Source organism: Muntiacus reevesi, chromosome 14, assembly GCF_963930625.1.
Source record: "Muntiacus reevesi chromosome 14, mMunRee1.1, whole genome shotgun sequence".
Classification (NCBI taxonomy): domain Eukaryota; kingdom Metazoa; phylum Chordata; class Mammalia; order Artiodactyla; family Cervidae; genus Muntiacus; species Muntiacus reevesi.
The window spans coordinates 66040093-66066873 of NC_089262.1; the positions used below are offsets into that span (position 1 = coordinate 66040093).

The following is a 26781-nucleotide window of genomic DNA, read 5'->3' on the forward strand; positions in this document are numbered from 1 at the left end:
CCAGCGTGGGGGTGAAGCTCGAACTCCAGCCTGTGGCCGCAGTGATCTGCAGGCTCCGGTGCCAGCCGCCACTGTGTGCTCAGGCCTCCTCTGCTCTGACACGCTGTGTGACGCCAGGCTGTCTGCTCATCGCCTGGGAGCCTCGGTACCCACATAACCCCGGCAGGGAAAATCACAGCCGTGTGACTAGCAGGGCAGTCGGAAGGACTGAGAAAGATAAGGCAGAAAGTGTGAGATCCTGCACGTACAACACTGTCAGAAAAGGGCAGCTATTCTTTTTATCATCATTATCATTCTAGTTCAGTTGCCTGATTTAAATACAAGGTAGTGGGAGAGAATCGTATTCAAAGACAACGTGGTGGTTTCATTGCTAAGTTGTGTCCGACTCTTGAGACCCTGTGAACTGTAGCCTGCTAGGCTCCTCTGTCCATGGGATTCTCTAGGCAAGAATACTGGAGTGGGTTGCCATTTCCTTCTCCAGGGAATCTTCCTGACCCAGGGATCGAACTCAAGTCTCCTGAATTGCAGGCAGATTCTTTACTGACTGAGCTATGAGGATAATATTATTCAAAGATAGCATTTATTAAGTATTTATAGGGTGGTGCTGCCTAGCAGAGTGGATCTCACAGACCTCAGCCAAAGGGTCACCTCCCCAGTTGCTGTTGTTCAGTCATGTCCGACTCGTTGTGATCCCAGGGACTGCAGCACGCCAGGCTTCCTTGTCCTTTACTATCTCTTAGAGCCTGCTCAAACCCATGTCCATCGAGCCGGTGATGCCATCCAACCCTCTCATCCTCTGTCACCCTCTTCTCCTCCTGCCCCCAATCCCTCCCAGCATCAGGGTCTTTTCCAATGAGTTGGCTCTTCACATCAGGTGGCCAAAGTATTGGAGTTTCAGCTTCAGCATCAGTCTTTCTAATGAATATTGAGGGAATATTCACCTCCCCAGGGAGACCTACTATGTGCCAGAGGTATAGAGTCTTTGTGGCTTCATACTCGCAAACTGACTTTCTGCCAGAGGAAAGAAAGAGAAGGGGCACGTGGGCAAATGAGAAAGGCACCAGCAAGCGCTGTGGAGAGGCGGCGGCAGGCGCAGGGGCGACGCGTGGTGACCGCAGGACTGCAGGGCCTGCGAGGGATCCGGGAGGGGAGGCCTCCTGCAGGAGGAGGCGCTGGGTCAGGAACTGCTGCCCTTCCTAACAGGTGAACTTCCCAAGCAAGCACACATTTCCATTCCGAAAAAACCCCTTCAGAGTAGCAAGGGGAGGTGTGAGCATTTTACAGGAGAGTCCGCTGAGACACGGATGCAGTCCAGGCCTTGCCTGAGGTTGCTCGGTGGGTCAGAGCCCAGACAGGAACTGAACACCCCAGAAGAGCTGGCAGAAAAAGCTGTTGCCCCAGTTTGCTGGCTATTCCCTAAGCTTGTGCTTGAAGAGATCCTGGGGATCAGGAGCTTCCCTGGAGGGGGGAATTCCCTTTTAAGTATCTCCTCTCTCACACCTCAAGCCAGAAATAGCAACCTGGACTTGTCCACAAGCCTTTAAAGAGCTGGTTCTTCTTGCCCGGGCCATGAGCACACGCGTCACTCTGTCTGCCCAGGACCTCTGAAGCTCACAGAGGTCCCAGGTCTTGTCTGTGTGCTAAAAGTGATTTCTGGAGGTATCAGAAAGTCAGAGTTTCATCTTTCAGTATCTAAGAATGGCTGCTTTTCTAGGTACTGGGGAATAAAAAAAGTTAAAAAAAAAAGTGATAAATTTTTAAAAGGTAGCACCCACTCTGACAATGAATGAATGCAAGTCTCCTCTTTAGCACAAGATACATTATACAGTCACATTTGCATATGCTCCTCAGTTGATGACCATTTAATCAAGGACTGGGTTTCAAATGCTAAGTGCTTCCCTCCCTCCCCAAACCCGCACCACTCTGTGGAAACCCCCGAGGCACAGGCATAGCTCCCAAGTGTTTCGGGATGTGTCTGACGGGCCATCAGCCAGGTCGCTGGAGCAGCCCTGCCAGGACAGTCCAAGGCACGCCCAGTGCCTTACACTCACCTGGAACTCAAAGTTTGTGTTTTCCAGGAACTTCTGGTTCATGGTTTCTGCAAACTTGTTGATAGCTCTCAGGAAGACCCTGGAAGAGGAGAGAAGGTCACCATGCCATCTGAGCACGCTACCCTAGATGTCCCTGCCCCGTGATTCAGCCTGAAGGTCCCTCAGTGAGCCTCCCGGAGATTGAAGGAAGAGGTCAGCTGACCCACATTAGCACCTGCTCACGCTGCGGACCTGGGGCCATGTTTACCTGGCCCTGTCTGGCTTCCTTTAGAAAATTTGTATTGTTTTTTGTTCAAACTGTTACAAGCTTGTGGCAGAAAATTCATGTCATCCAGATAGGAAGAAAAACTGCCACCCCCCAAATAAATAAACAAACAACACACCAGCCATCCTATCATCTAGGGAAAACCATCCTTGACATTTTGATGAACAGAATTTCAAAGGTCTTCCTAGATGTATATACACAAACCATATTTTAAAGATAGCATTTTGATAAATGGGGTTAAACGATAAATGCAGTTTCGCAGCCTCTTTTACTTGACAATAAATTGTGTGTTCCTTTCATGCCAATGAATTCTGATATATATCATTCCTTTTAATCACTGAAGAACATGCCATTGTATGGATGCATCACAGTTTCTTTCATCAGTGTTTTATTGATGGACCTTTATGCTGCTTCTCAGCATTTCCTGTCATAAAGTGTTTCACTGACCACTCTCTTATGTACGCCTTGCGTCTCCCATATATACCTCTTCTCGGCTCTTTTCTTGGAAGTGGTAATGTTGATCAAGTCTTATGCTTATTGAAAATTTTTGTACCTGTTGTCAAATTGTGTCTTTTTGAATGTCTTGCCATCCATCTCTTCCTCTCCTTTCCCCCTACTGACTGCCCTCATAGCCTTTAACTCTTGCCCTTTCAACCTCTAGAGTGCCTTGCCCTGTGGGATATTCCCAATCCTATTGATCACCCACGTCAATGGCTCCCCAAGGCCCACAGGGTAAGTCCAAGCTCTTTCTTTTGACAGTGAATGTCCTCCATGACTGCCCCCACCTTCCTTGCTAAGATCATCTCTTATGGTTAATCTGTGCTTTAGGTGATTTTCTGAATATATAGCTGTGTTCTTTTGTATAGAATGGCACCTCCTTCTACATGCTTTAGGACACGGTCTGTTGCATCTTTCAGAATTCCAAAAGACAGTCAGTGCAACTACCTTTCCCAGACTTGATCATGGTCTACGAGAAGTTATTTGTGTGATTCAATAATGACTGTCTCCTCCACTAGACTGTACTTGCCTTGAAATCAGAGACCCACTCCATAATCTCATCTACTCTCCAACGTACATGCTTCTGACTCCCTAATTTGATATCTTCATCCCTGGCCTTTCTCCTGAGCTCCAGCTTGAATTCCAGCTCTCAGCTCTGTGCTCTGACTTGGATGGCTAATAGGCGTTTCAGACATACATGTCAAACGCTCAGCTCCTATTACCTGCCTCTTTCTGTCGTCTTCCCATCTAAGTTAACAACAACTCCATTCTTCCAATTGCTCAAGGGGTGGGGAGGACTCAGCATCCTTAACTTATCTTTCTCTTACATCTCCACTTGACCTGTCAGCAAAACCTCTTAGTATCACTTTCAAAAAACATCTAAATTCAATTACTTCTCATTACCCACTGCCCACTGACCTGAACCAAGCCACCATCATTTCTCTCCTGAATTTTTGCAGCTACCTTCCAACTGCTACATGCCTCACTGTGGCCAAGTCTCCATGGTGCATGTGTTTGCAAAATCTAAGAGGGCAGGGTCCAGACCTTACCTGTACTATAGCCTATAATTTTTGATTAACAGTGGACAATCAGTAATTTCTCTACTGAGTGGCTGGTTCCGAGGAAATGTCTATTTGGTTACCCATGGGAAGCCAGAAAAAGCAAGTGTTTATTGCTTTGTGTACTAACTGGGACTCAGTTCTGTTTGGGAGCTTCTGAGAGACTGTATTGAACATACCAGAACATGAGTAGTATCCTGGGCTGGTTCCCCATTATTGCCAGCCCATCACTGGTTGAAAGTTGCTCCTAGAGACTTCATGTCCCTAGCACTTCTGGTCTACCCTACAGGTGGGCTGAGCACTCTCCTATAGCCAGAGAAAGCCCAGGAAATGAAGGAAGGAGGAAGCTCTCAGGATGCACAGGCAATGTCCATCTAAGTGGCAGATATATTTTGGGTGGGCCATGAGTGTGGCAAAGGCAACTATAGCTACATCAGGCATTGTTTGTGTTACATCAGGCATTGCTTGTAAAGAAGCTGGGCCAGGTGTTCATTAAACACTAAACGCTCACTGAACAAAGAAGGTAATGCATCCTGGTATCAGGATCACAAGATTTGTACACACACACAGACGCACACAAAACTGGATGTGTTTTCTAGCTTTGGTACTTCTCAGCAGTGTGGATTTGGGACATGTTAACATCATGCTTGACATTTAAGTGCCCTTGCTTGTGAAGCAGCAGCAGTGTAACCTTCACAGGGCTTCCACAGGGCATGAAGGCAGATGTATGGTCAGTGCTGCGCGGAGCGCCTGCCACAAGCTGACGAAAGCAACGTGGCAGCTCTGGCCGCCCAGACCCCTCTGTGTGACTCCATTCTCCTGCTGGCAGGGACCCCTGACAGCAGAATGGACAGTCAGAGGACAAACTGCGGCCAGCAGGACGACGTCAAGACAGGAAACAAACATCCCGCAGAATCCTCCACCCCGTCAGGCTGCCAAAAAGTGAGATCTTCTCGGTGTTGTTATTCTGTCATTTGCTAGTATGCCTTTGCAAAACCACTTACATTTTCTCCTTAAAGATTAGTATCTGATTCCCCAGATGGAAAGGCATTGAGCGGCTGTCATATTATGTATAAACATCTCAGACTGTCTAATATGATACCAAAATGAGGGGTTTTACGCATCTGCAGCAGCAATAAAACTATCAGGAGTTTCAGTAACAGTTATTATTTTGATTGTCAACCTAAATCTGTCTCTGCCTCGCAAAGGCCAGTCCAATAACCAGGAGTTAATTAGTCCCCTGTGCAGATGGTGGGGACTAGAGGCAGATAGGGGCTGAGAGACAGTAAACCAAGGCTCCTCCTTCTTTCTGGATTCTTCTGCAGCCATCCTTTGGAAGTCAGAATGTCACTTGACTTTGATTTCCCACATATGGGTTTGGAAAAGCATGTCTTTTATATTCTCTAAAAAAAATTGTGCTTAAAGCCTAAGCATTAATTTGTTGACGTGGGTTGTAATGAAAACACACTCAACTCTTTCTGTTACTTTAAAAAATGAACTTGAATTGTTGCAAACAAAAAGTTCATAATCAAATATCAACCTAACATTTCCTGCATTTCCTTTGAGATGCTTAGCAGGCTCTAAAAACGTTAATAATAACCACAGTCACAGGTACCAGCAAGCACCAGGCTCTGCACTAAGTGCTCGGCATGGATCCCTTCCTGTTTGCTTTTTTCTTTTCATTTTTAATTCTCACATTAGCTCTCTGAGATAGATAATCATTTTCATTTTAGAGACGTGAATTCAGTTAACTTTCCCAAGAAGCCAGCTAAAACATGTAAAAGTAGGATTTAAACAAGCGTACAGTAAAGGCTAGTAGAGTTCTGCCAAGAGAACACATTGGTTATAGCAAACACTCTCTTCCAACAACACAAGAGATAACTCTACACATGGACATCACCAGATGGTCAACACCGAAATCAGACTGATTATGTTTCTTGCAGTCAAAGATGGAGAAGCTCTATACAGTCAGCAAAAACAAGACCGGGAGCTGACTGGCTCAGATCATGAGCTCCTTATTGCCAAATTCAGACTTAAATTGAAGAAAGTAGGGAAAACCACTAGACCATTCAGGTATGGCCTAAATCAAACCCCTTACAATTTATACAGTGAAAGTGAGAAATAGATTCAAGGGATTAGATCTGATAGACAGAGTGCCTGATAACTATGGACAGAGGTTCGTGACTTTGTACAGGAGACAGGGATCAAGACCATCCCCAAGAAAAAGAAATGCAAACAAGTAAAATGGGTGTTTGAGGAGGCCTTACAAATAGCTGTGAAAAGAAGAGAAGCGAAAAGCAAAGAAGAAAAGGAAAGATATTCCCATTTGAATGCAGAGTTCCAAAGAATAGCAAGGAGAGATAAGAAAGCCTTCCTCAGCGATCAATGCAAAGAAATAGAAGAAAACAATAGAATGAGAAAGCCTAGAGATCTCTTCAAGAAAATTGGAGATACCAAGGGAACATGTCATGCAAAGATGGGCACAATAAAGGACAGAAATGGTATGGACCTAACAGAAGCAGAAGATATGAAGAAGAGGTGGCAAGAATACACAGAAGAACTGTACAAAAAAGATCTTCATGACCCTGGTAATCACGATGGTATGATTACTCACTTGGAGCCAGACATCCTGGAATTCGAAGTCAAGTGGGTTTTAGGAAGCATCACTATGAACAAAGCTAGTGGAGGTGGTGGAATTCAAATAGCTGAGCTATTTCAAATCCTAAAAGATGATGCTGTGAAAGTGCTGCACTCAACATGCCAGCAAATTTGGAAAACTCAGCAGTGGCCACAGGACTGGAAAAGGTCAGTTTTTATTCCAATCCCAAAGAAAGGCAATGCCAAAGAATGTTCAAACTACTGCACATTTACACTCATCTCACACACTAATAAAATAATGCTCAAAATTCTCCAATCCAGGCTTCAACAGCACGTGAGTCATGAACTTCCAGATGTTCAACTGGATTTAGAAAAGGCAGAGGAACTAGAGATCAAATTGCCAACATCTACTGGATTATCGAAAAAGCAAAAGAGTTCTAAAAAAACATCTATTTCTGCTTTACTGACTACGCCAAAACCTTTGACTGTGCGGATCACAATAAACTATGGAAAATTCTTCAAGAGATGGGAATGCCAGACCATCTGACCTGCCTCTTGAGAAATCTGTATGCAGGTCAGGAAGCAACTGTTAGAACTGGACATGGAACAACAGACTGGTTCCAAATAGGAAAAGAAGTACAGCAAGGCTGTATATTGTCACCCTGCTTATTTAACTTACATGCAGAGTACATCATGAGAAACGCTGGGCTGGAGGAAGCACAAGCTGGAATCAAGATTTCTGGGAGAAATATCAATAACCTCAGATATGCAGATGACGCCATCCTTATGGCAGAAAGTGAAGAAGAACTAAAGAGCCTCTTGATGAAAGTGAAAGAGGAGAGTGAAAAAGTTGGCTTAAAACTCAACATTCAGAAAACTAAGATCATGGCATCCAGCCCCATCACTTCATGGCAGACAGATGGGGAAACAGTGGAAACAGTGAGAGACTTTATTTTGGGGGGCTCCCAAATCACTGCAGATTGTGACTACAGCCATGAAATTAAGACGCTTATCCCTTGGAAGGAAAGTTATGACCAACCTAGACAGCATATTAAAAAGCAGAGACATTACTTTGTCAACAAAGGTCCATCTAGTCAAGGCTATGGTTTTTACAGTATGGTTTTTACAGTATGGATGTGAGAGTTGGACTATAAAGAAAGTTGAGCTTCAAAGAATTGATGCTTTTGAACTGTGGTGTTGGAAAAGACTCTTGAGAGTCCCTTGGACTGCAAGGAGATTCAACCAGTCCATCCTAAAGGAAATCAGTCCTGAAAATTCATTGGAAGGACTGATGTTGAAGCTGAAACTCTAATACTTTGGCCACCTTATGTGAAGAGCTGGCTCATTGGAATAACCCTGATGCTGGGAAGGATTGAGGGCAGGAGGAGAAGGGGATGACAGAGGATGAGATGGTTGGATGGCATCACCGACTTAATGGACATGGGTTTGGGTGGACTCTGGGAGTTGGCGAGGAACAGGGAGGCCTGGCGTGCTGCAGTCCATGGGGCTGCAAAGAGTTGGACACGACTGAGCGACTGAACTGAACTGAACTGAAGCTGCCTTCAGAACCTCAGTATTTAACCACCGTGCTATTTGGTCCACCAAGAAATCTCTGTAATTCTGTTCAATCCAATCTGTAAGCTCATCTCATAAATAATGACATTGCTGAGGAAATTGTAGTTTCCATGCGTAAAGCCTGTGCCAAGTGCTCTGCAGACATTGTTTCATTTAATCCTACAAACTGAAATAGGTGTTATGGTGGCACCCATTTAACAGAAGAGGAAACTCATCCCTGGAAATATCAAAAATTTTCCCTACATTCACACGACCAGTAAGCACCGGAGTCCACCCAGTCTCAGGCTTGCCTTTCTTCAAAGAGTCTGCAGTTAGCCACAGAGATCTCCTGGCTCCCCTGAAGGCCAGCCCGCGTGGTCTCTCAGCACTGGCATGCTCCACCTCGCGCCCACAAGGGAGCCCCCTCCCACTGAGTCCGCACCATCCTGCTGCTCTGCCCACAGCTGCCTGGGCCCAGAACCAGCACTGGACTCAGGGAAGTCTTCCACAGGCTGGCCAGAAGCCCGGGGGTGATCATACGGGCGCAGTGAGGGCACCCTAGCCTGGATGGTAGGAGATCAAATCCTTTTAGGCAGTTGAAAAGCAGAGCAACCAGGGAGAATGCAACGGACCCTGGCCTGAGTAGCAGTCATGAACAGATGATTCTGAGGGCAGCGGAAGCCAGGTACAAGAGAAGTCAGCTGCTGCGAGTAGGAAGAAGCTGGCAGACAGCGAGCCAAGCTCCAGGCTGGTATCCTGAAAACTGCTCCACACGAAGCCTCTCTGTAGCCGCTGGCCCAGGTTCCCAGCTTCCTATTTCCCTCCATGTATCAGAACAAATCCTCATTCCTGGAGACAACCGCAAGTCCCTGTGGGTCTCATGTCCTGAATAAACCTATGCACAGCATGCATTAGTCCTTGGACAGGATGCGGTAATGGGAGGTGCATGCAGACTCCCGCAGGAGCTGAGCAAGCCTGCCTGGGGGCACACTCCCACTCTGCTGCCCTTCCAGGTTGAGGCCTTGAGCGGGCTGCTTCCCCTCTGGGACCCTCAGCCTCCCCCTCTGTGTGATGAGCCGCATGTGCAGAGGAAACGAGATGCAGAGCATGAGGCTGGGGCCTCAGTGGGTGAGGGTCCTTAACAAGTGCCCGCTGCACTACTGTCATCATCCTGAGCTGCCCAGCCACCTTGCAGTGCGGAGGCAGGAGGGCCGGGGATGAGAACGCTCCAGTGTGACAACCAGTCCACGCACACTGGTTGTACGACGTGAATAAAAGAGGCAACTGGAGGTGGACATGCCCTTTCCAGTGAGAAAGCCCACGGCTGAAAGGGCTTCCCTGACTCCCATTCCCTTTGGTGCTGTGGTTCATGGGATGGAATTGATTCTACTGGTCAAAATTTGAAGATGGAGATAAAAGAGCTGGCCAGGGAAAGGGAGTCCTTCTTCTTCCCCTAGTAGCAGTGAGAAAGCGGTTTTCCCACAGCCTTTATGTGGCTTCCTGCACAGCACACAAGTTCTTCACAATATTGTACATGAACAAAATGTGCCCAGGAACCTCTTTTCCCCTCCTCCATCTACACTTCGATCTAGGAATTAAACATTTGGGGGTGGGGTGAGGGGTGGTGTTTGGGGATTTAGATACAACCCTAAAGCTTCTCTAAATGGACTGAATCAACACAAATATATTCCTGGGCATCATGGAACCGAGAGGTTAGAGGGGATCAGAGGATCCCAGTTCATGGTCAGGGCATGGCCCACTCCAAGTGCCCCCCGATGGATTTTGGATTCTAGTTAGGGGTGCAGAAGTCTCCTGGGACTGGAACCCAGTGGCCCAGGTGAGTGTCAGGATTAGATGTGCTGTGCTGGCTAAAAAACCCATGGAGAAGCCTCCTTCTGGGTGATAGGTTTTGGAGTAGGTGGTATCTACAAAAAGGAAGTAGGTGGCAAAAATTAATGATGGTAGGAGAGAGGGGGAGTGGGTGTCAGTGATTGTTAGCAAACTGACAGGAGTGCCCCGCATACAGTGAGAACTTCTCTGCTCAGTGTTCTAAGGTCAGCTACTATGACCCTACTGTGTGCCTAGTGTGTGGTGGAGACGATATGAGATCTCAAAATACGTCACTGGTAAGGCAGATGAGATCCAGTCCAGGTGTATCTCTTTTGTGAAATACTGTGAATATTCCCAGATCATAGGGATGTGAGAGCTAAAATAGTAGCTAACATTTATGAAATGCTTGTTGCATGCCAAACAGTATTCAAACTACTTTATACATATCATTTCATTTTGATCCTCACAAAAATCCTTTGTGATAGGTCTTATTATTATCCCATTTTACAGTGAGAAACACAGAGTCCCGAGTGATTAAGTAACTTTACCTGAGGTGATGTAACTATTAAATGGTGGAGGCAGGATTTGAACCTGGGCAGTTGTAAATCCTGACTTCTCTAGGCCCACGCTGTACTCTGAACTCACTACAGTGGCTGCAGCATTTGGTCATACTTCCATGGGCAAACTTACTGTCTCACCAACAAGACTGTAAGCACCCTGCCTCCGGCACCATGGCGTGGATAGGCCTGTCCACCCGCTAGACTCTGATGCCCAGGACACTCAGTATGTTTGTGTTGATGGACTCCATTTAGAGAAGCTTCAGGGATCTGTCTGAATCCCCAACCCCCATCCCTCACCCCCACTCCAAATGTTGGATTTCCAGATCAAAGTGCAGATGGGGTTCCTAGGTATATTTTGTTCATTTGCAATGTTGCGGAGAACTTGATCATTTAAAAATTAACCATGCCACACACATCAGATCTTACTGAATGTTGCATTGTACCCAAGAGAAAAATGCTCCCACAGGAGGTCCTTTTGCAGTAGACATGTCACTCTGTCTGCATACACAAGCAGGACACAGTCGAGGAGACATTTAGATCCGGAAAACTCTATTCCCTCCTCCAACAAGCAGACAAATCATAAACGACTAAAACACACATACATAATACTCAACAACAGGGAAATTAGAAAAGCAGAAAATCATAAAAATATATAAGAAATAGGGAAGAAAGGAAGGAGACTGCTTCCCTGGTGGCTCAGATGGTAGAGAGTCTGCCTGAAATGAAGGAGACCTGGGTTCGATCCCTGGGTTGGGGAGATCCCCTGGAGAAGGGCATGGCAATCCACTCCAGTATCCTTGCCTGGAGAATCCCATGGACAGAGAGGAACCTGGTGGGCTACAGTCTATGGGCTTGCAGAGTCAGACACGACTGAGTGACTAACACTTTCATTTTCAATAGGGAAGAAAGGAAGGAAGTAAAGGAGGAAGGAAGGAAGAAAGGGAAGGAGGGAGGGAGGGAAGGGGAAAGGAAGGAAGAAGGAAGGAAAAGAAGATATTGTAACATACAGGGCAACCAACATATGAAGTGTGCCTTGGCCATATGAATGGATGGAGCTTAGGCTGCATATTTTTAGAGAAGAAAAAATGAGATTCTGGGAAATACTGATCTGGGTTACATCATGGTGTATTTTCCATTTGTCCAATTTATGTTGAAACCTTCCACTAACTAGCTGCGTGACCTTGGGCAAGTCACCTCTTTGGGTGTCTTTAAGTTATCTGAGCCAATAAATAAGCAGTTTGCACATATTACAATGCACTTCATAACACAAGCCTCTCTATTTCACAGGATAAAGCAGTAGAGACTAAGAACATGGGCTCTTAAATGAAAAATTAATATTAAAATGAGAAATTAATATCAAAAATACTTTAAAAACTCATGTATTTGGAAATTAAATGTCCACTTGTAAATGATGGGTGTATCTAAGAAACCACAACAAGGAAAATTAGAAAATATCTGTAATACAATAAAAATGAACAGAGGATTTACCAGAATTTGTTGCAAGCAGCTGAAGCTGCTCAATGCAGTTAAATACAATATGGTGTCTTGCATAAGGTATAAAAATAAATAATGGACACGAACATAAAATTTTGTGAAATTTGAACACAATCTGTACCTTAGCTAATAGTACTGTATCACATGCTAATTTCCTTTTTTGAAAAAAACAACAACAGTATTTCGGGTCTACTATATCCTTCCACTTATCTCTACATTCATTCTGTTCAGTTTTGAGAGTTTGATATTAAAACTCCATCTAAAAGTCTCAATTTATCTGCTTAAAAATAATTGTAATATGTAATAGAACTAAACGTAAGTGTGTTCTGTATTTTCCAAGTCTCCTGTAGATGTGATATTGTATTTTTATAACTTAGAAAAATACAATAAGGAAGTAAGCAAAGAAAAATAAAAGAACACAGACACATTGCCTGGTTTCGCTGGTTTTCGCTGGTAACACAACACCAAGTACTGTAACGTTAACAACATCTATTCTGTGTTTCAGTTTCCTCATGTATAAAATGTGGGTTACAACATTTTATCATATCATAAAGTTGTTGCAAAGATTAAATGAGTCAATACATCTAAAGTATTTACAATGGGAGCGTAATAAGTCTAGGTACACAATCTAGGTGTGTGATACAGTTAAATACAACATGGTGTGTGTTAGCTATTATACCACCATACAAAATGCAAAAACTGTGGAAGAGTTTCAAGTGCTCTGTAAATGGAAGGAATCACCATAGTTAGAAGATGAAGGAAGTCTACAAGCTGAGCTATGTGCCTGCAAGAGAAAAATAGTCCCCTTTTCTGGTTGACACCAGGCACAAGCTTCTCTAGTCCAAGGCTGTATTTGTTGTCTGCACCTGGAGATGGCAATGCTCCCATTGCCTGAATTCTTCCCAGGTAGCAGCAGTGATCTAAGGAGTAACTAGTCTATCCTCACACACACACACACATACCATGAAATGGATATTATAACTATCCCTACATTGCAGATCAGAAAACTGAGATGCCAAGAGGTTAAATTACTTCCCAGGAAAGAGAAGGTGGCAGAACTAAGTCTGAAACCCAGGCTGTATTTCTCAATTCAACTTATTTTATTTATTTATGTATTTATTTTATTGGAGTATAACTGTTCTATTACTTTGCTAACAAACGTCCATCTCGTCAAGGCTATGGTTTTTCTAGGAGTCATGTATGGATGTGTTGGACTATAAAGAAAGCTGAACACTGAAAAATTGATGCTTTTGAACTGTGGTGTTGGAGAAGACTCTTGAGAGTCCCTTAGACTGCAAGGAGATCCAACCTCTCCATCCTAAAGGAGATCAGTCCTGGGTGTTCACTGAAAGGACTGTTGTTGAAGCTGAAACTCCAATACTTCGGCCACCTGATGCAAAGAGCTGACTCATTTGAGAAGACCCTGATGCTAGGAAAGATTGAAGGCAGGAGGAAAAGGGGACAACAGAGGATAAGATGGTTGGATGGCATCACTGACTCAATGGACATGAGTTTGAGTAGGCTCTGGGAGTTGGTGATAGATAGGGAGGCCTGGTGTGCTGCGGTCTATGGGGTCATGAAGAGTCGGACATGACTGAGCGACTGAACTGAACTGATAATTGCTCTATAATGTTCTGCTGTGCAACGAGGTAAATCAGATATATATAGACATATATCCTCTCCCTCTGTGCCCTCCCTCCCACCCCTCCCCCCATCATATCCCTCTAGCTCATCACAGAGCACTGAGCTGAGTTTCCTGGGCTTTATAGCAGGTTCGCACTAGCTGTTATACACATCATAGTGTATATGTGCCAAACCTAATCTCAAATGTAGGAATTTAAGTATGCAGCAAATCCTTCAGAAATGTAAATGTTTCTACTCAGTAGACGACTCCAGTTTCCGAGGTTCGCTTGCCTGCCTTTCTGCTCAGTTGCCCAGTCCAGGATACTTGCACGTGCTCCACTCGGCAGAGCATGCTCTGGTTGGCCTGGCACACTCTTCTCCCAACTCCCACCCCAACACTTGCTTTTCATCCCTCAGAGCACAGATCTAGATCACATCTTATAGTTCTCTTAATAAAGTACCTCTCTTATATAACCCTGCCATAATTTTACATTATGAGATTACTTGATTAGTCTGTCTCTTCAACTGGATCACCAAAAAACAGTGACAAGCACCCTCAATGGTGTTATCTACAAGTGTATGTGTGTGTGCTCAGTCGTATCTGATTCTTTGGGACCCTATGGGGTTTAGCCCACCAGATTCCTCTGTCCATGGGATTCTCTAGGCAAGAAGTCTGGAGTGGGTTGCCATTTCCTTCTCCAGGCAATCTTCCCAACCCAGAAAATGAACCTGAGTCTCCTCCATCTCCTGCATTGGCAGGCGGGTTCTTTACCACTGCGCCACCTGGGAAACCCTAGGTCCCTTAGAAAACTATATTCTAATTTTGCAGGTTTAAAGAAGCAAGGATATTGTATTGCCTCTAGGATCCTGTCCCCCACTCAAAAGGCTAAAGTCTGTGGCTAGCTGGGACTTCAGACAGGAACGTTCCTTCAAAGCACTTCGCGTGTTTCCTCTGGGGTGACTGTTGGCAGCTCAGAAGGGGCAGTTGGCCTGATCAGGGAGGGCCCCGCCTCTCTGGGTGTCCATCCTCCTGACCCTGTATCAATTGCGATGTCTGTGCATTTGTTTGTCTGCTCATCATCCATTTCTGGTAGTAACTCTCAGATTTTCCTTTGAAGAATTACTCCCCCAGCCCCCCCACCTTTGCTCCCAGACTTTGTAGTTTAGATAAAACTAGCCACAGCCTCCCCACTTCCAAAGCTAGGTCACATGAACCAAGCCTGATGAAACAGCATATTTCATTTTACTGGCCACAGAGTTTTATGGATTGGGATGTAGCTTGAGCCAGATCTTTGAAAATTATTCTGGGAATTTTGCTGTACCTCCTGAAGGAAAAGCTTCTTCTTTCTACTGGGGCTGCTAATCCAACAAGACATATTTCTGGAATTTCTGTAGTCAGGTTTCTACTGCAAAAAGAGCATCTGCCTTAGAATGAAGCCAATAGAGAAGAGAGCAGAGATAGAGATACAGATTCCTTGCAACACTGTTTGAGCACCTAGATATATCCATGCCCGCAGCCACAACTCTGGGTTCTTTAAATTCTCTTTCTGTTTGGCAAATTTGAATTGTATTTCTTAAAAAAAAATCCTAATCAATAAGTACCCATTGTTACCAAATGGGAACATACTGGTGAGGGATAAATCAGGAGTCTGGGATAAACACACGCACACACAACCATATATAAGATAAATAATCAGCAAGGACCTGCTGCATAGCACAGGGAACTCTACTCAATACTTTGTGATAACATATATGAGAAAAGAATCCAAAACAAAATGAATGTATGTGAATGTATAACCGAATCCCTTTGCCGTACATCTGAAACTAACGCAGCACTGTAAATCGACTACACTCCAATACAATTAAAACACTTTTAAAAACTTTAAAAAAGTAATGCCCATTGGATATACAGAGCTTATTACAAAGTATCAAAAACAGAGCTTATTACATCCATGTTTATGAATGTCAGGTTCCATGCCAAAAGTCAGAAATGCAGAGATAAGCTGGACCTAGTTCTTGCCTTCGAGAAGCCATTCTCTGGTGGAAGAACAGTCACAAGAGACAATGACAGTGCAGGGGGGGGCAAGTGCTATAACGTGGGTGAGTGTGTAAACAGAGAGGGGGGAACACGCTCTCCTACCGTAAAGGCGGCCCAGAAGGCTCCACAAAGGAGTTACATGGACAAGAATTTTTAGAATGCTTTTGTGTTGAGCTTTGTCTAAAAAGGGGGAGAATCATAGTTTATGCAAAGTCATAGGAAGTATGAAACAGTATGTTACATGAACAGTTGAGTCTCTGAAATGTAGGCTGAGTCGAAGATGACTCACCTGGGTGCTTCATGAAATTTGGCAAAACCCCAAGACACTACTGACCAACTGGCAAAGAGTAAAGGGACCCAAACGCAGTTTGGAGCTGGCTTCTTCCAAACACAAATGAGTAGATGGACACTGCTGTGCAGTGCCACCAGCTGCATCGTTTGTTGAGCTCAGTGCATGGTGCAAATGCAAGTCTCCGAGTCCAAAAGTATTAAGAATTCAAGATGGTGACAGCAGGGCCCTTCAGAGCGCAGGGTCCTCTGCAGCTACACAGGCTGTATGCTCAGGAAGCTAATCCCACCATAGGCTAGGGAGAGACCTGCCTCTCCTCTGTAATGTGGCCGGGCCTAATTCCCACCAATGCCTCAAGCCTGAGTGATGTGAACAGGGAGAATCAGCGCAACGCAAGCCCAGGTTAAGAATTCTGACATTTTTGTTGCTGGGCTGATTTTCCTCTTCCCAGCACAAACACCGATGCAGAAACATTTATCTTTTTCTGCCTTGACACACCTCTCCTCCCCTTCACCAGCCCCTAAAGCTGGCCCTAAGAGCAAGTGTATCTGCAAAGTCACTTTGCTAGGCACACAGGCATCCAGGTAACAGAAGAGCAGCTTTGCAGAGGTCAGAATAGTAAGGGGTGGAAGCCACCTGGGACTGGAGTGAGGTCCTGGGCAAACATGAGATAGAAACTTCAAGACTACAAATTTGAAATTTGTATCTAGTGACAAAATTATTAATGTTTATATTCTTTCCTCAGTGCTTCCCACTGGAGAGATTTCTGCCTTTGCTTCTTTAACATCTCCTCTTCTTCCATCCTCTCAGGACACTTCTGTCTTTGCCAGCCAATTCTTGGCCCCTGGGACACAGAGCAAGAGCAACAGGTAGAGACAGACAAAACTTCTTGCCAGTGTAGAGTGAAGAGTCCCCATGGGAATCATGCGTGTGTGCTCAGGTGCTCAGTCCTGTCCGATTCTTGGCAACCACATGGACTGTAGCCCACCAGGCTCGTCTGTCCATGAGATTTCCCAGGCAAGAATACTGTAGTAGGCTGCCATTTCCTATTCCAGGGGATCTTCCCGACCCAGGGATTAAACCCACATCTCCTGCATCTCCTGCATTGGCAGGCAGATTCTTTACCACTGAGCCACCTGGAAAGCCTTTCCATGGGAAGCACCTAAAACAAATATTAGAAACCAAAGGAAAGTGAGAGCAAAAGTGAAGAGAGAAGCCTAGAGGGCCCCAGTTTTAAAAGAGATTGTGGATAGGAATTGAGAATAAGGTTGTGAGAGAGACTTGAGTAAACCATGAGATAGGAGAAATACAGGAGAATGGAAAAAGGGAATATTAGATAATATTGCTAAGTTCTATGACTTGAACTTCATTTTGATGAAATAAAATTATTTGAGAGAAAGCATTAAAGATGGAAATTGCTCACAGTTACTCTTGTCTGTTGGGCTGGACTATGTGGGATCTGAGTTAATCTTGGGTTACACTTGTATTCTATGATATATTAATAAGTCCAATATACACATAGGGAGACATGAATACATGCACACCGAATAATTCAAAGTGCAAGTAAATCTGTGAAATGCTGTATCCCATATCTTCCTCTTAAAGAATCCCATAGCATCCCCTTAACATCTTCCTCTTAGAGAATGCATTAGCATAAAGGCTCTGAGAAGTCCTGTACCACAGAAAGCTAATCAAAGCTGCTTAATCCAATGCTTCCTAAACTTATTCTATCATGTGTCACAGAACATATTTTATTGTTTTGAATAAATTTAATATAGTGCAATTTTAATAAGGCTGATCTTAAGCACTCCTGTCTCAAGGTTTAGAGAAGTTGTTGTAGATGAAGTATATTTTAACTAGTATTGGAAGGATGGGGAAGGTAGGGAGTAGACAGTTCAGTATATAGAAAGGAATGAAGAATAATGAATAAATAGCAAGACTGGTGAGCAGTTCCCTGGGGTTTCAATGCAGAAAGAAAGGATCTGTTGCACTTCAACTTATTTTCACCAGGGAGAAACTCTCCCCAGCTCCTGCCTCTCCCGGTGCGATGTCACGTGAGTGCTGAGACGCCAGGCTCTCCGGAGGCAGGGGCCGCTCACCTGTTCTGAACCATGCTCATGGCCATCCAGTCCACAGGGTACACGTTTTTCCCAATGAGGTCCTTGAACATGATGAACGTCTCCATCAGGAAGTCCTACAACAGTAAAGCAAAGTACACCTGTCATCTTGCTTTATAGGAAATGACTGGAAGGACCCAGATCCTTGTGAGTTGCTCAAACTTTTTCTTTCTTCTTTTTTGGAGGTGCAGAAAGGGAAGGGGCATAGCCTTTCATTATGTAAACGCAATGAAGCCAACAGAGGTGGATTTTCAAATGAAATCTTACAACTGATTGCCGGGAGACTGTTTCACAGATATAAGTGGAACATGAATACGGAATGTGAAAACCCTCTCAAAATAAAGCACTGTTAATTCTGTCTTTGGGAGTAAAGGAGTAAATGTATTCATTGATATGGCAATTTTATAATCATCTTGCCAAATATGTATTTGAGGAGGAAATAATCTACATTTATGAATGCATCTCAGGTCACTGAGCAAACAAACTATTATTAAAGTGAAACATCTAATTGCCGTACTGTAAGCACAGCTAATTCCTGCGTCACAGGCACGTGCGTGAGCAAGCTAGAGGAAACAGGACAGGGACACTCTCCCTCTCCTTTGAAGAGGTTCAAAGTGGCCCTCACTATACCCTACCAGGCTCTGCGGTGGGGCAGACTTGTTCCCTACCTCTGGAGAACACAAATTCAAGGCAAATTCAGATAGCAAAGACAAGAATCACTGACACTGGGCGGAAATGAGGCTATCCCATCCATCTGCTATGTGTATGCACAACTGGTCAGTTGTGTCCAACTCTTGTGAGCCATGGACTGTAGCCTGCCATGCTCTTCTGTCCATGGGATTTTCCCGGCATGAATACTGGAGTGGATTGCCACTTCCTTCTCCAGGGAATCTTCCCAACGCAAGGATCGACCTGGCATCTCCCACATCTCCTGCATTGCAGGTGAATTCTTTACTGCTGAGTCGCGCATTTGCTATAGGCAAAAGTTAAAATCCATAGGAAACCTGTTCAGAGCTCTTTCCTTAAGCCAGTGGTTTCAAATTACTTTAAGAGCAAAATTCTTTGTTTGGAGAAAATCTTACTTGGAACCTAGTGTATAAAACAGATAAAAGTAGAAACAGCTCTGGTTGAAGTATGCATGTATGTGTATGTATGTATGTATGTGTGTGTGTGTTTATGGCAGAAGACAGTGAGGTTGGGAGAAGTATAATGTGAAAATCACTGCTTAAGCTCAACTGTAAAATTCTAGAAATGAGATTGGTTCCTTTCCAGCAATCATTGCTTCTAGGGAAATTTACATCAGAGACTAAAGTCCCAGTTTCCACATCAGCAGAATGGGGATAACTTCTGCCTCAAATGGTTGACTAAGTGCACACCGTCTCTAAGACGCTCCACACGGAGCCCAGCCTACTGTGAGTGTTCACAAGATGCTCAGGATGATGGTGAGTGTAACTGCTCATCCTCGGGATGACCTGGGGAGGTGTGGATGTTGCCATAGACACAGTCCCTTCCTGTGGGAATGGAGAAGACCTCTGCCTCACAGATGGAAAGCCCAGCTTCTGATTGGGAAGGTGCAGCATGGTGTAGGCTTTTCCTACACCCTGGCAGGAAAGATGGTAACGACTCTGCCTGCAATGTGGGAGGCCCGGGTTTTGTCCCTGGGTTACAAAGATCCCCTGAAAAAGGAAATGGCAACCCACTCCAGTACTCTTGCCTGGAGAATCCCATGGACAGAGGAGCACCCCATGGGATCACAAAGAGTCAGACATGGCTGAGTGACGAACACTTCCTTACTTAGCATGGTGTAAGGACTGGAACAGGGGTTCAGATCCTCCCTCTGCCATATACCTCTGTCTGACCTTGAGCAAGCAGGCTGGAGACTTGTCAAACATGACTGCCAGCACCTCTGCCAGGCTGCTGGAGGGATGGTTAACAGGTGTATAGTTCAATACACAGCAATCTGTCTCCTACCATCCTTTCCACCCTTTCTCCCACTGAGGATCAAAAGTAAGGAATCCATTCTGCCTATTTCCAGGTCCCATGACACTGAGGAGGGAGAAAATCTTAGGTTATTTAGATTTCCTTTTGCTTCTTCTTTCTTTCTTTTTTTTTTATATAACCAGAAACAGGTTCCCTTTCTTGCCAATCTTACTCCAGGGAGGAGTCCTCAAAGCTAAATGGCTGAAGGGACAGGACATTAGTTTCCTATTGGTTCTCCACTCTGTGAGCTTGGCACAATTCTGGTTCCCTTGTGTCCTTCAAGGAGAGGTAAAAATGAGCCCCTGGCAGCAGAACCCCTGAAGCTGGCGGTAATAAGGAGACAGGGACAAAGGCTCCATACTGAGGGTAAAGTGACAGCTGCACTCGGGGGCAGGTGGGCTGGGCTTTCCTGTGATGACATCATCTGCTGCAGCCCACCAGCCACCCGCCAGAGCAGACGGCCCTGTGGCAAATGAACCCCGAGAGGCCAGAAAAGGAAAGGCTCAGAGACCAGTTTTCACTGTGCATGTCTTATTACAACACAATGATGGCTGCCTTTTCCTGGACTCCTACAATGTGAAAGTTACTGTGCCTTCATTGAATCCCTTCACAATGCTGTGACATAAGTGATATGATCCCCACTTTACAGATGGGTAAACTGAGGCTTAAGAAAGGTTAGGTAGCCCACACTCACAGCTAGCCAGTGACAAATCCTGGATTCAAACCCAAGACCGTGTGACTCCAACAGTCATGTTCTTGAGCCTCAAAATGTCTGTGATTCATCAACAAAAATGGTTGCAAGTCCTATGTAGACTAGACACTCAGGGCTCACATCTGACATGGGCTGAGATGTATTTCAGGAGTGATATATACAAACCTAAATGGGAGTGAGAAACAGGGAGGCACATGAATATTTCTGCAAACTTAGACCCACACATGTAAGTTTCATGGGGAGATATTCTTGCGCTAAACTCTGAAGAATCTAAAGAGCACAACGTGTCTCCCAACACTGCCCCAAAGCATTCTATAGACTCACCACAAGTTCAGAGCTGGTCTGGAAGGTCTCAATATAGAAGGAATAGTGCTGGTCGCCCATCTGGTTTAAGATGGCTGTCATACATGCTACAAAGTGACTCTGCAAGAAATAAAAATGCCATGAAACAGTGGAGAGGTGGACCATGAGATTCATTTTCTCCGTTTACTTGACTTCAGACTGGAAAACATCTCTCCATCCCAGGCTAGTATAACCCCTCTCCAGCCCACCCCCTCCAGGGGTGGGGAATTTCTTCTTAGCAGATGAGCATGTGAAACTTCTCTAAGAGTAAATGTCTCCTTATGGCTTATTCATCAGCTCATTCATCCAAAGAAAAGCATTTATTGAATACCTATTATGTGCCTAGGACTATAATAGGAGCTCCATATATAGACAATAAGGATCTAGTTCATTGCTTCCCCAGTTGCTTTACATTGGGAAAAGAGCACTGTTGTACTGATGTCAGGAGATCCAGCTTGTATCAACATTCTGAAGACAACTGATTTTCTGGTAAATAATTTTACATGTCTAATCTCCAATTGTTCCATCTGTAAAGTGGGACAATAACCCATCCACATCTAACGCCAGAGATGTATCATAAGGATCAATGGCTTCTATGGTACCTCGAGGACACCAAAGTTCCCTGTAGGAGCATCAGTGGTTGGACCATGAATCAGCCAGTGAGAAGCCAGTAGCTGTCAGGGTTAATGTCTGCAGGCAGGACTGAGGGGGATCTACCCTGGGAACCCGGGTAAAGGAAGAACTGACCATACATCCACCCACCGGGGGAAGGCATCAAGAGAGTCTCTTGTAAGAGTGCACTAGGCTCCCAACTTCATCAAAGAGAGCTCCCTGTCAAGGGCACGCCTGTGGTGCACGGGAAGCTTGGGGTGATGCAAGTGTCTCCAGGGATCCCCACTGCTAAAGGGTGTCATATATAACACACAACAGCTATGGGTCTGAAAGTAAGTGGTGTGTTTGAACCAAGTATTATATCTGTATCACAAACTGCTATGTTTGTTTAAAAAAACAAAACAAAACCGCTAAAACCAAAAAATGAACAAGCTTCTGCCTCTGTTACAAAAATACAGTGTGGAAAAAACTCCTCCCAACTGCAGGTTTACACTGCAGGAACTGTGACAGAAGGAACAGGCTCGATGTCCCCAGGAAGCTCCTTCTGCACTTCTCCACGGGAAGTCTTTGGGGCAATTGAATGTTCTTCAAGCTCACGTTCCCAAAAGTAACTCCCAAAGATATGGATTCTCAATTGCTTCTAGGTTCTTTCCAATTAGGACCTTAGGGACAGCATGCTTTCCCAGTCAGCAGGACTAGCTATGTAATTTGTGGGGCTCAGAACAAAATGAAAATGGAAAACTACCTGTAAAAATTACTCAGAACTTAAAGACAGCCACAGGGCCCTTCTGAGCACCGGACCAGGTCACACACTGGGGAAGGCAGCTCTGCCTATGGGTGACCACCACACACACACGCATCCTAAGTGTTCAGAAAACATGCAGAGCTGGCAGGAGTGCAAGGCCGGGACCCTCAGGAGCAACGTATGTGATACTGCTGGGTGCTGGAACTGGAGCCTTTTCCCTGGGGGCCAACTTCCCTGGCCACCCTGGAGTCAAATCCTCCTGCCTGCTGAGGCCCCCAGGGGGTGATGGTGAGTCTGTGAAACTATCCATCCCTTACAAACCAGACAGAACACCACCATCACTGCTAACTTCACTAAGTCCCACGGAAACCAAGAAACAAGTTTATTATTGCTTATCCCTCTGGCCAGGCTGGATGCAAGAGGGGATGAATCTTCCGAGTTAGAGGTGTGTGTGTTGGGGGGGGGGGGGTGGGCACACACGCGTGTATCTACTCCCTCCATCTCTTGTGTGAGGAGCTTCCTCCAAGAATTCAGCCAGTGGCCACTAGAGGTCTTTCCTTTTCACATGGTAGCTGCCGTGCAGTTTTTTCGGCTTTTTATTTATTCCTACGTGAGCAGACCCACTACACTTCTTGCATATAAACAGTGAAAATTACAACATAAAGGACTTATTATTTCTTCTTTTGGAGTAATTCTGCTGCTGGCCAAAGCCTGGCTCATTTTGCAAAGAAAGGAAGGACATTCTCTGCAGGTAATTCCACTGCTTCAAGGTAAGAGATCTGGGTAGGTTTTATTTTTTGTGATCCATCATCCTTTCGGAGCAAATGCTATCATTTCTTGGACAATAGTTTACTTTTAAAGCTTGGGCTTAAATGAGCCCTGGGATTGTGGGCTTGTTTGTCTGTGTGTCTGTGTGTGTGTCTCAGAAAATCCACCATGGTCGGAACTGCAGGCTGCCCCAAATGCACAGATACAGATCCGGAATGCTTGTTATTTCCAAAGGCTTGATTTGAATTTGAAGGGGGTGGGGGAAGCAAGCAACAAACCTCAGAGGTCAAGTTGCCTGGAAATTATCTTGAAAAGGCTACTTGTCTTAAGCCTTCCGGACAGGAACTTCCATGCTTCATTTTAAATGAAAATAAAGGGGAAGGGGATTCCCGTGCCCGTCTCATTTGGAGAGAGTGATTATTTTATGAAAGAAACCACTATCTTTTTATAAGGACTTGCTCAGTTCACCGATCAATCAAAATTACTTTCACCAGCTTGTTCATCTCTTCATTCTAACTACCCCGTAGAAAAACCTGGCTGAGTGCCTTCCAGCAGGATCTGTAGTGTGTTGTGACTGAAGTTTGGACAAGTTACCTGCATTTGGCTGTTAACGAGAAATGACAGTGCTTTACTTCCAACTGGAAGCTTTCCTTCTCTTCTGCTACGGTGTTAGCCCACGTTAGTATCAAGTCTGTCCGAAATCAGCCCCATGTGACTGACTGACTTGTGAAATGGCATGAGACACCAGCAGCAGGTTCGAATACAGTAAAGGCTCCTGTCATTTAAATTAAAAGCCAAAAGCCCCTGTTCATCATCACGTTGTGTCTCTCCCATATGTATCCCCTCTTCAGCAGAGCCCTCAGCTCAGCAAGCCACTTCTTTTGCTCCCTGTCCTCTTCCCCTTTCACAAGTTTGAGACCTTCCGTATCCACCATGTCTGAATGTTTAGAAAGAGCTGTAGGGGTTGGGCGCGGGGGAGAAGATCAGACAGCATTTGCTGTAGCAACTCAGACCTTCGTGATGTTGACACTGCTCAAACTTTACAGTGCTGGAGCCCAAACTCCCAGCCCTGCCAGCAACATGGAAAAGGCTGAAGCAGCCTAGGGGACAGAGGGGTGGACAGACCCCCTGCTGTTCAGGCTGACGAGAATGTCCTTCTTGCCATCCTTGGTGGAAATTTTGTGGTCAACAGATATTTACTACCAAGGCTTGAGGCAGCCACTCATCCATACCCGAGCAGCATTCCAGTTGCCTGGATAGGAAATTGCTCTTAAAACCGAATGGCAGGGGGACCTGCATATTAAATTCCGGGGAGAAATTGTTTCTGAGATGCTGGCACAAACCAGGCAGAGTCACCGCAGCTCCATTTGGGGTGGCTTAAAATGTAGCTAATGAATCACAGCGTGAAGAGACACGGTTTGAAACTAGGTCAAATGTGTAAAAATAAATGCAATCATTGCCGGCACTTGGCTGATGAGGGGCTACTTAAAGCCTTGAGTGGCAGGGCTTATTTGCCACATAGAACTCTCTTCAGTGATCCACGACATTCAATCCTCTTAATTAATTCACCCCATCAGTAAGCAGGGAGGTCTCGAACACCTGGGAGAGAATTGAAGCTCCAAAGGAAAACAGTCAGGGTCTCTCAGCTGTGTGATGGCAAGAGAAAATGAGAAACCCAATATTGTGTCATTAGTGTTAATTAACTGGGATACTGGGTGAATGTGATCAGGAGAGTAGCCCTTTCCAAACCAATTTACTCCTTTGCGTAAAAAATCATCATTGTGATCATAATATGACCATCATCATCCTCCTCCCCTTATTGATAAGGCCAATAGTTTTGGTGCACAACACTCAAACACATTTATTTAACCTCTTCTAAAGCAAACACACCTACACACATGGTTAGGATCTGCAGGGCTGAGAGAGCCAGGAAGAGGCGATCAGTCTGCCCTGCCTTGAAGAGCTAACAAAACACGGGGGGGAGGGGCATGGTGGGTGTGGATGCACCCCCCCCCACCTGAGGTTAGTGGGAGTGACAAGATCTCAGAGGGAGGGAAGAGCCAACTTCGGGAGCTTGCTACCTACATGCCAGCATTACTATTCGATGCCAGCTGGTGACACGTTGCCATAGGAACTTCAAATAATGTGCTCTACCAAAATGAAATAAAATACAGAGCGCCAAGGAGAGGAAACAAGGGAGGAAAGTTTGCATGCCGAGGGAGATGAAAAGTTTCACCTATGGGGCCATCTACTTCATTTGGAGACTAAGAGTAGCCGGATGCCACTCTCGGGTTGCTTCTCCATTCACCCACACATCTGCCATGTGGTTATATAACAGATTTGATTTTTGGGTGCAATTGGTACTGTCTTTGTGATAGATCGAGGATCAGAGGTGGGAAGCTACGGTATCAAGAAAAACAAGGGCTCTAAAACCCCTTCACCTTAGCAATTTGTCAGGAAGCTAAGCAATCTTTGGGGAAAGTAGTGTATGCAGTCTGTCTTAGCAACCATTACATGCTGGGCACTGTGTTAGGTACGCAGGTGCAGCAGTGAGCCGGATGGATAACGTTTTCTCCAAAGAGTCTACATCTGGTTCTGCCACGATGTAGAACATCAGATGGAGACCTAGGAGCCAGACCACCTGAGTTCAGATCTCAGCTCTATCTATTACTAAGCGTGTGACCTTGAGCAGGGTCTTGCATCTTAGAGTGAAAGGGAATAGAAACAGTTCTTACTGCATATGTTTTTGGTGAGAATTAAATCAATCTGTAGAAAGCCCTCAAAATGATCAGCCATTAGTATTATCCCTGTTGTTGCTGAGTCTGGCCCTGAAAAACTGTGCAGATTGACTAACTGAAATTTCTGACCTGGACAGATGAAACGAGGACGCTAGCTACCCCTGACTGTCTGTGGATGCATCAAGCACTCCCAGTCGCAGTTTGGGACACGTGGCTAAGTGTCCTTTGACTCTGAACATGGTTTTAGTCAACAACACGTCCAAAGAAAGCTGTTTAGTAAATAGAGCGTGTGCCTCTTTGAGCAGTGCATGATGGGAGGTTCTTTTTATTTGGGACAGTTGCTGGCAGGTAGGAGACGATGAATGACAAAAGTGCCCAAACTGTTCAAAAGCCTGAAATGTAACCATCTTCGTCGGAAGCTTAGTACTCCAGCTGTCTGGCTTTCGGAAGTGCCTCTCCTTGTGGGCAGTGACATTCTTTGGTTACCCAGGAATCCTGCTGTGTGACAGACTAAACCAAGTCACCTTCCTTCAGGGAGAAGATTCTTAATGGGCACAGATCCAGGGGTTTTGTGTAGCCTGTTCTGCGTCAAAGCGCAACATCACAGGAAGACAGGAAGGAGCCTCTTAGCTGCCATGCACTCTGGTGCAGCGGGACACATTCTGTCTGCACAACGCAGCCGCTCTTTGGAGTTAGCTATGAGCACCCCGCCTGGCACTGTGGGCATTAATGATCAGCTCTCCAGAAACACTAGGGCCAGACAGAACCGCAGGCACAGCGTCTCTCAGAGAGCGCTTCTCACTGATGGAGAGCAGGTGGGGAGAGGTAACAAAGCCGCTTTGAATCCAGGCTGGAAGGGCAGGCTGAACTGGCCACACACTCCTCCTTTGAAATGAACACTTTCTGATC

At 45.3% G+C, this 26781-nt stretch overlaps 1 protein-coding gene across 1 annotated transcript in view; it reads right to left on the reverse strand.

Moving 5' to 3' along the window:
- DOCK2 (dedicator of cytokinesis 2) overlaps positions 1 to 26781 on the reverse strand; it is a 459258-nt gene that overhangs the window by 90511 nt on the left and 341966 nt on the right. The window contains exons 28-30 of the mRNA XM_065905443.1: positions 20992 to 21090; positions 17958 to 18052; positions 2052 to 2130 (exon numbers count right to left, since the gene is read on the reverse strand). Of these exons, the coding sequence (XP_065761515.1) occupies positions 2052 to 2130; positions 17958 to 18052; positions 20992 to 21090 (273 nt within the window). The remainder of the gene's footprint in view (positions 1 to 2051; positions 2131 to 17957; positions 18053 to 20991; positions 21091 to 26781) is intronic.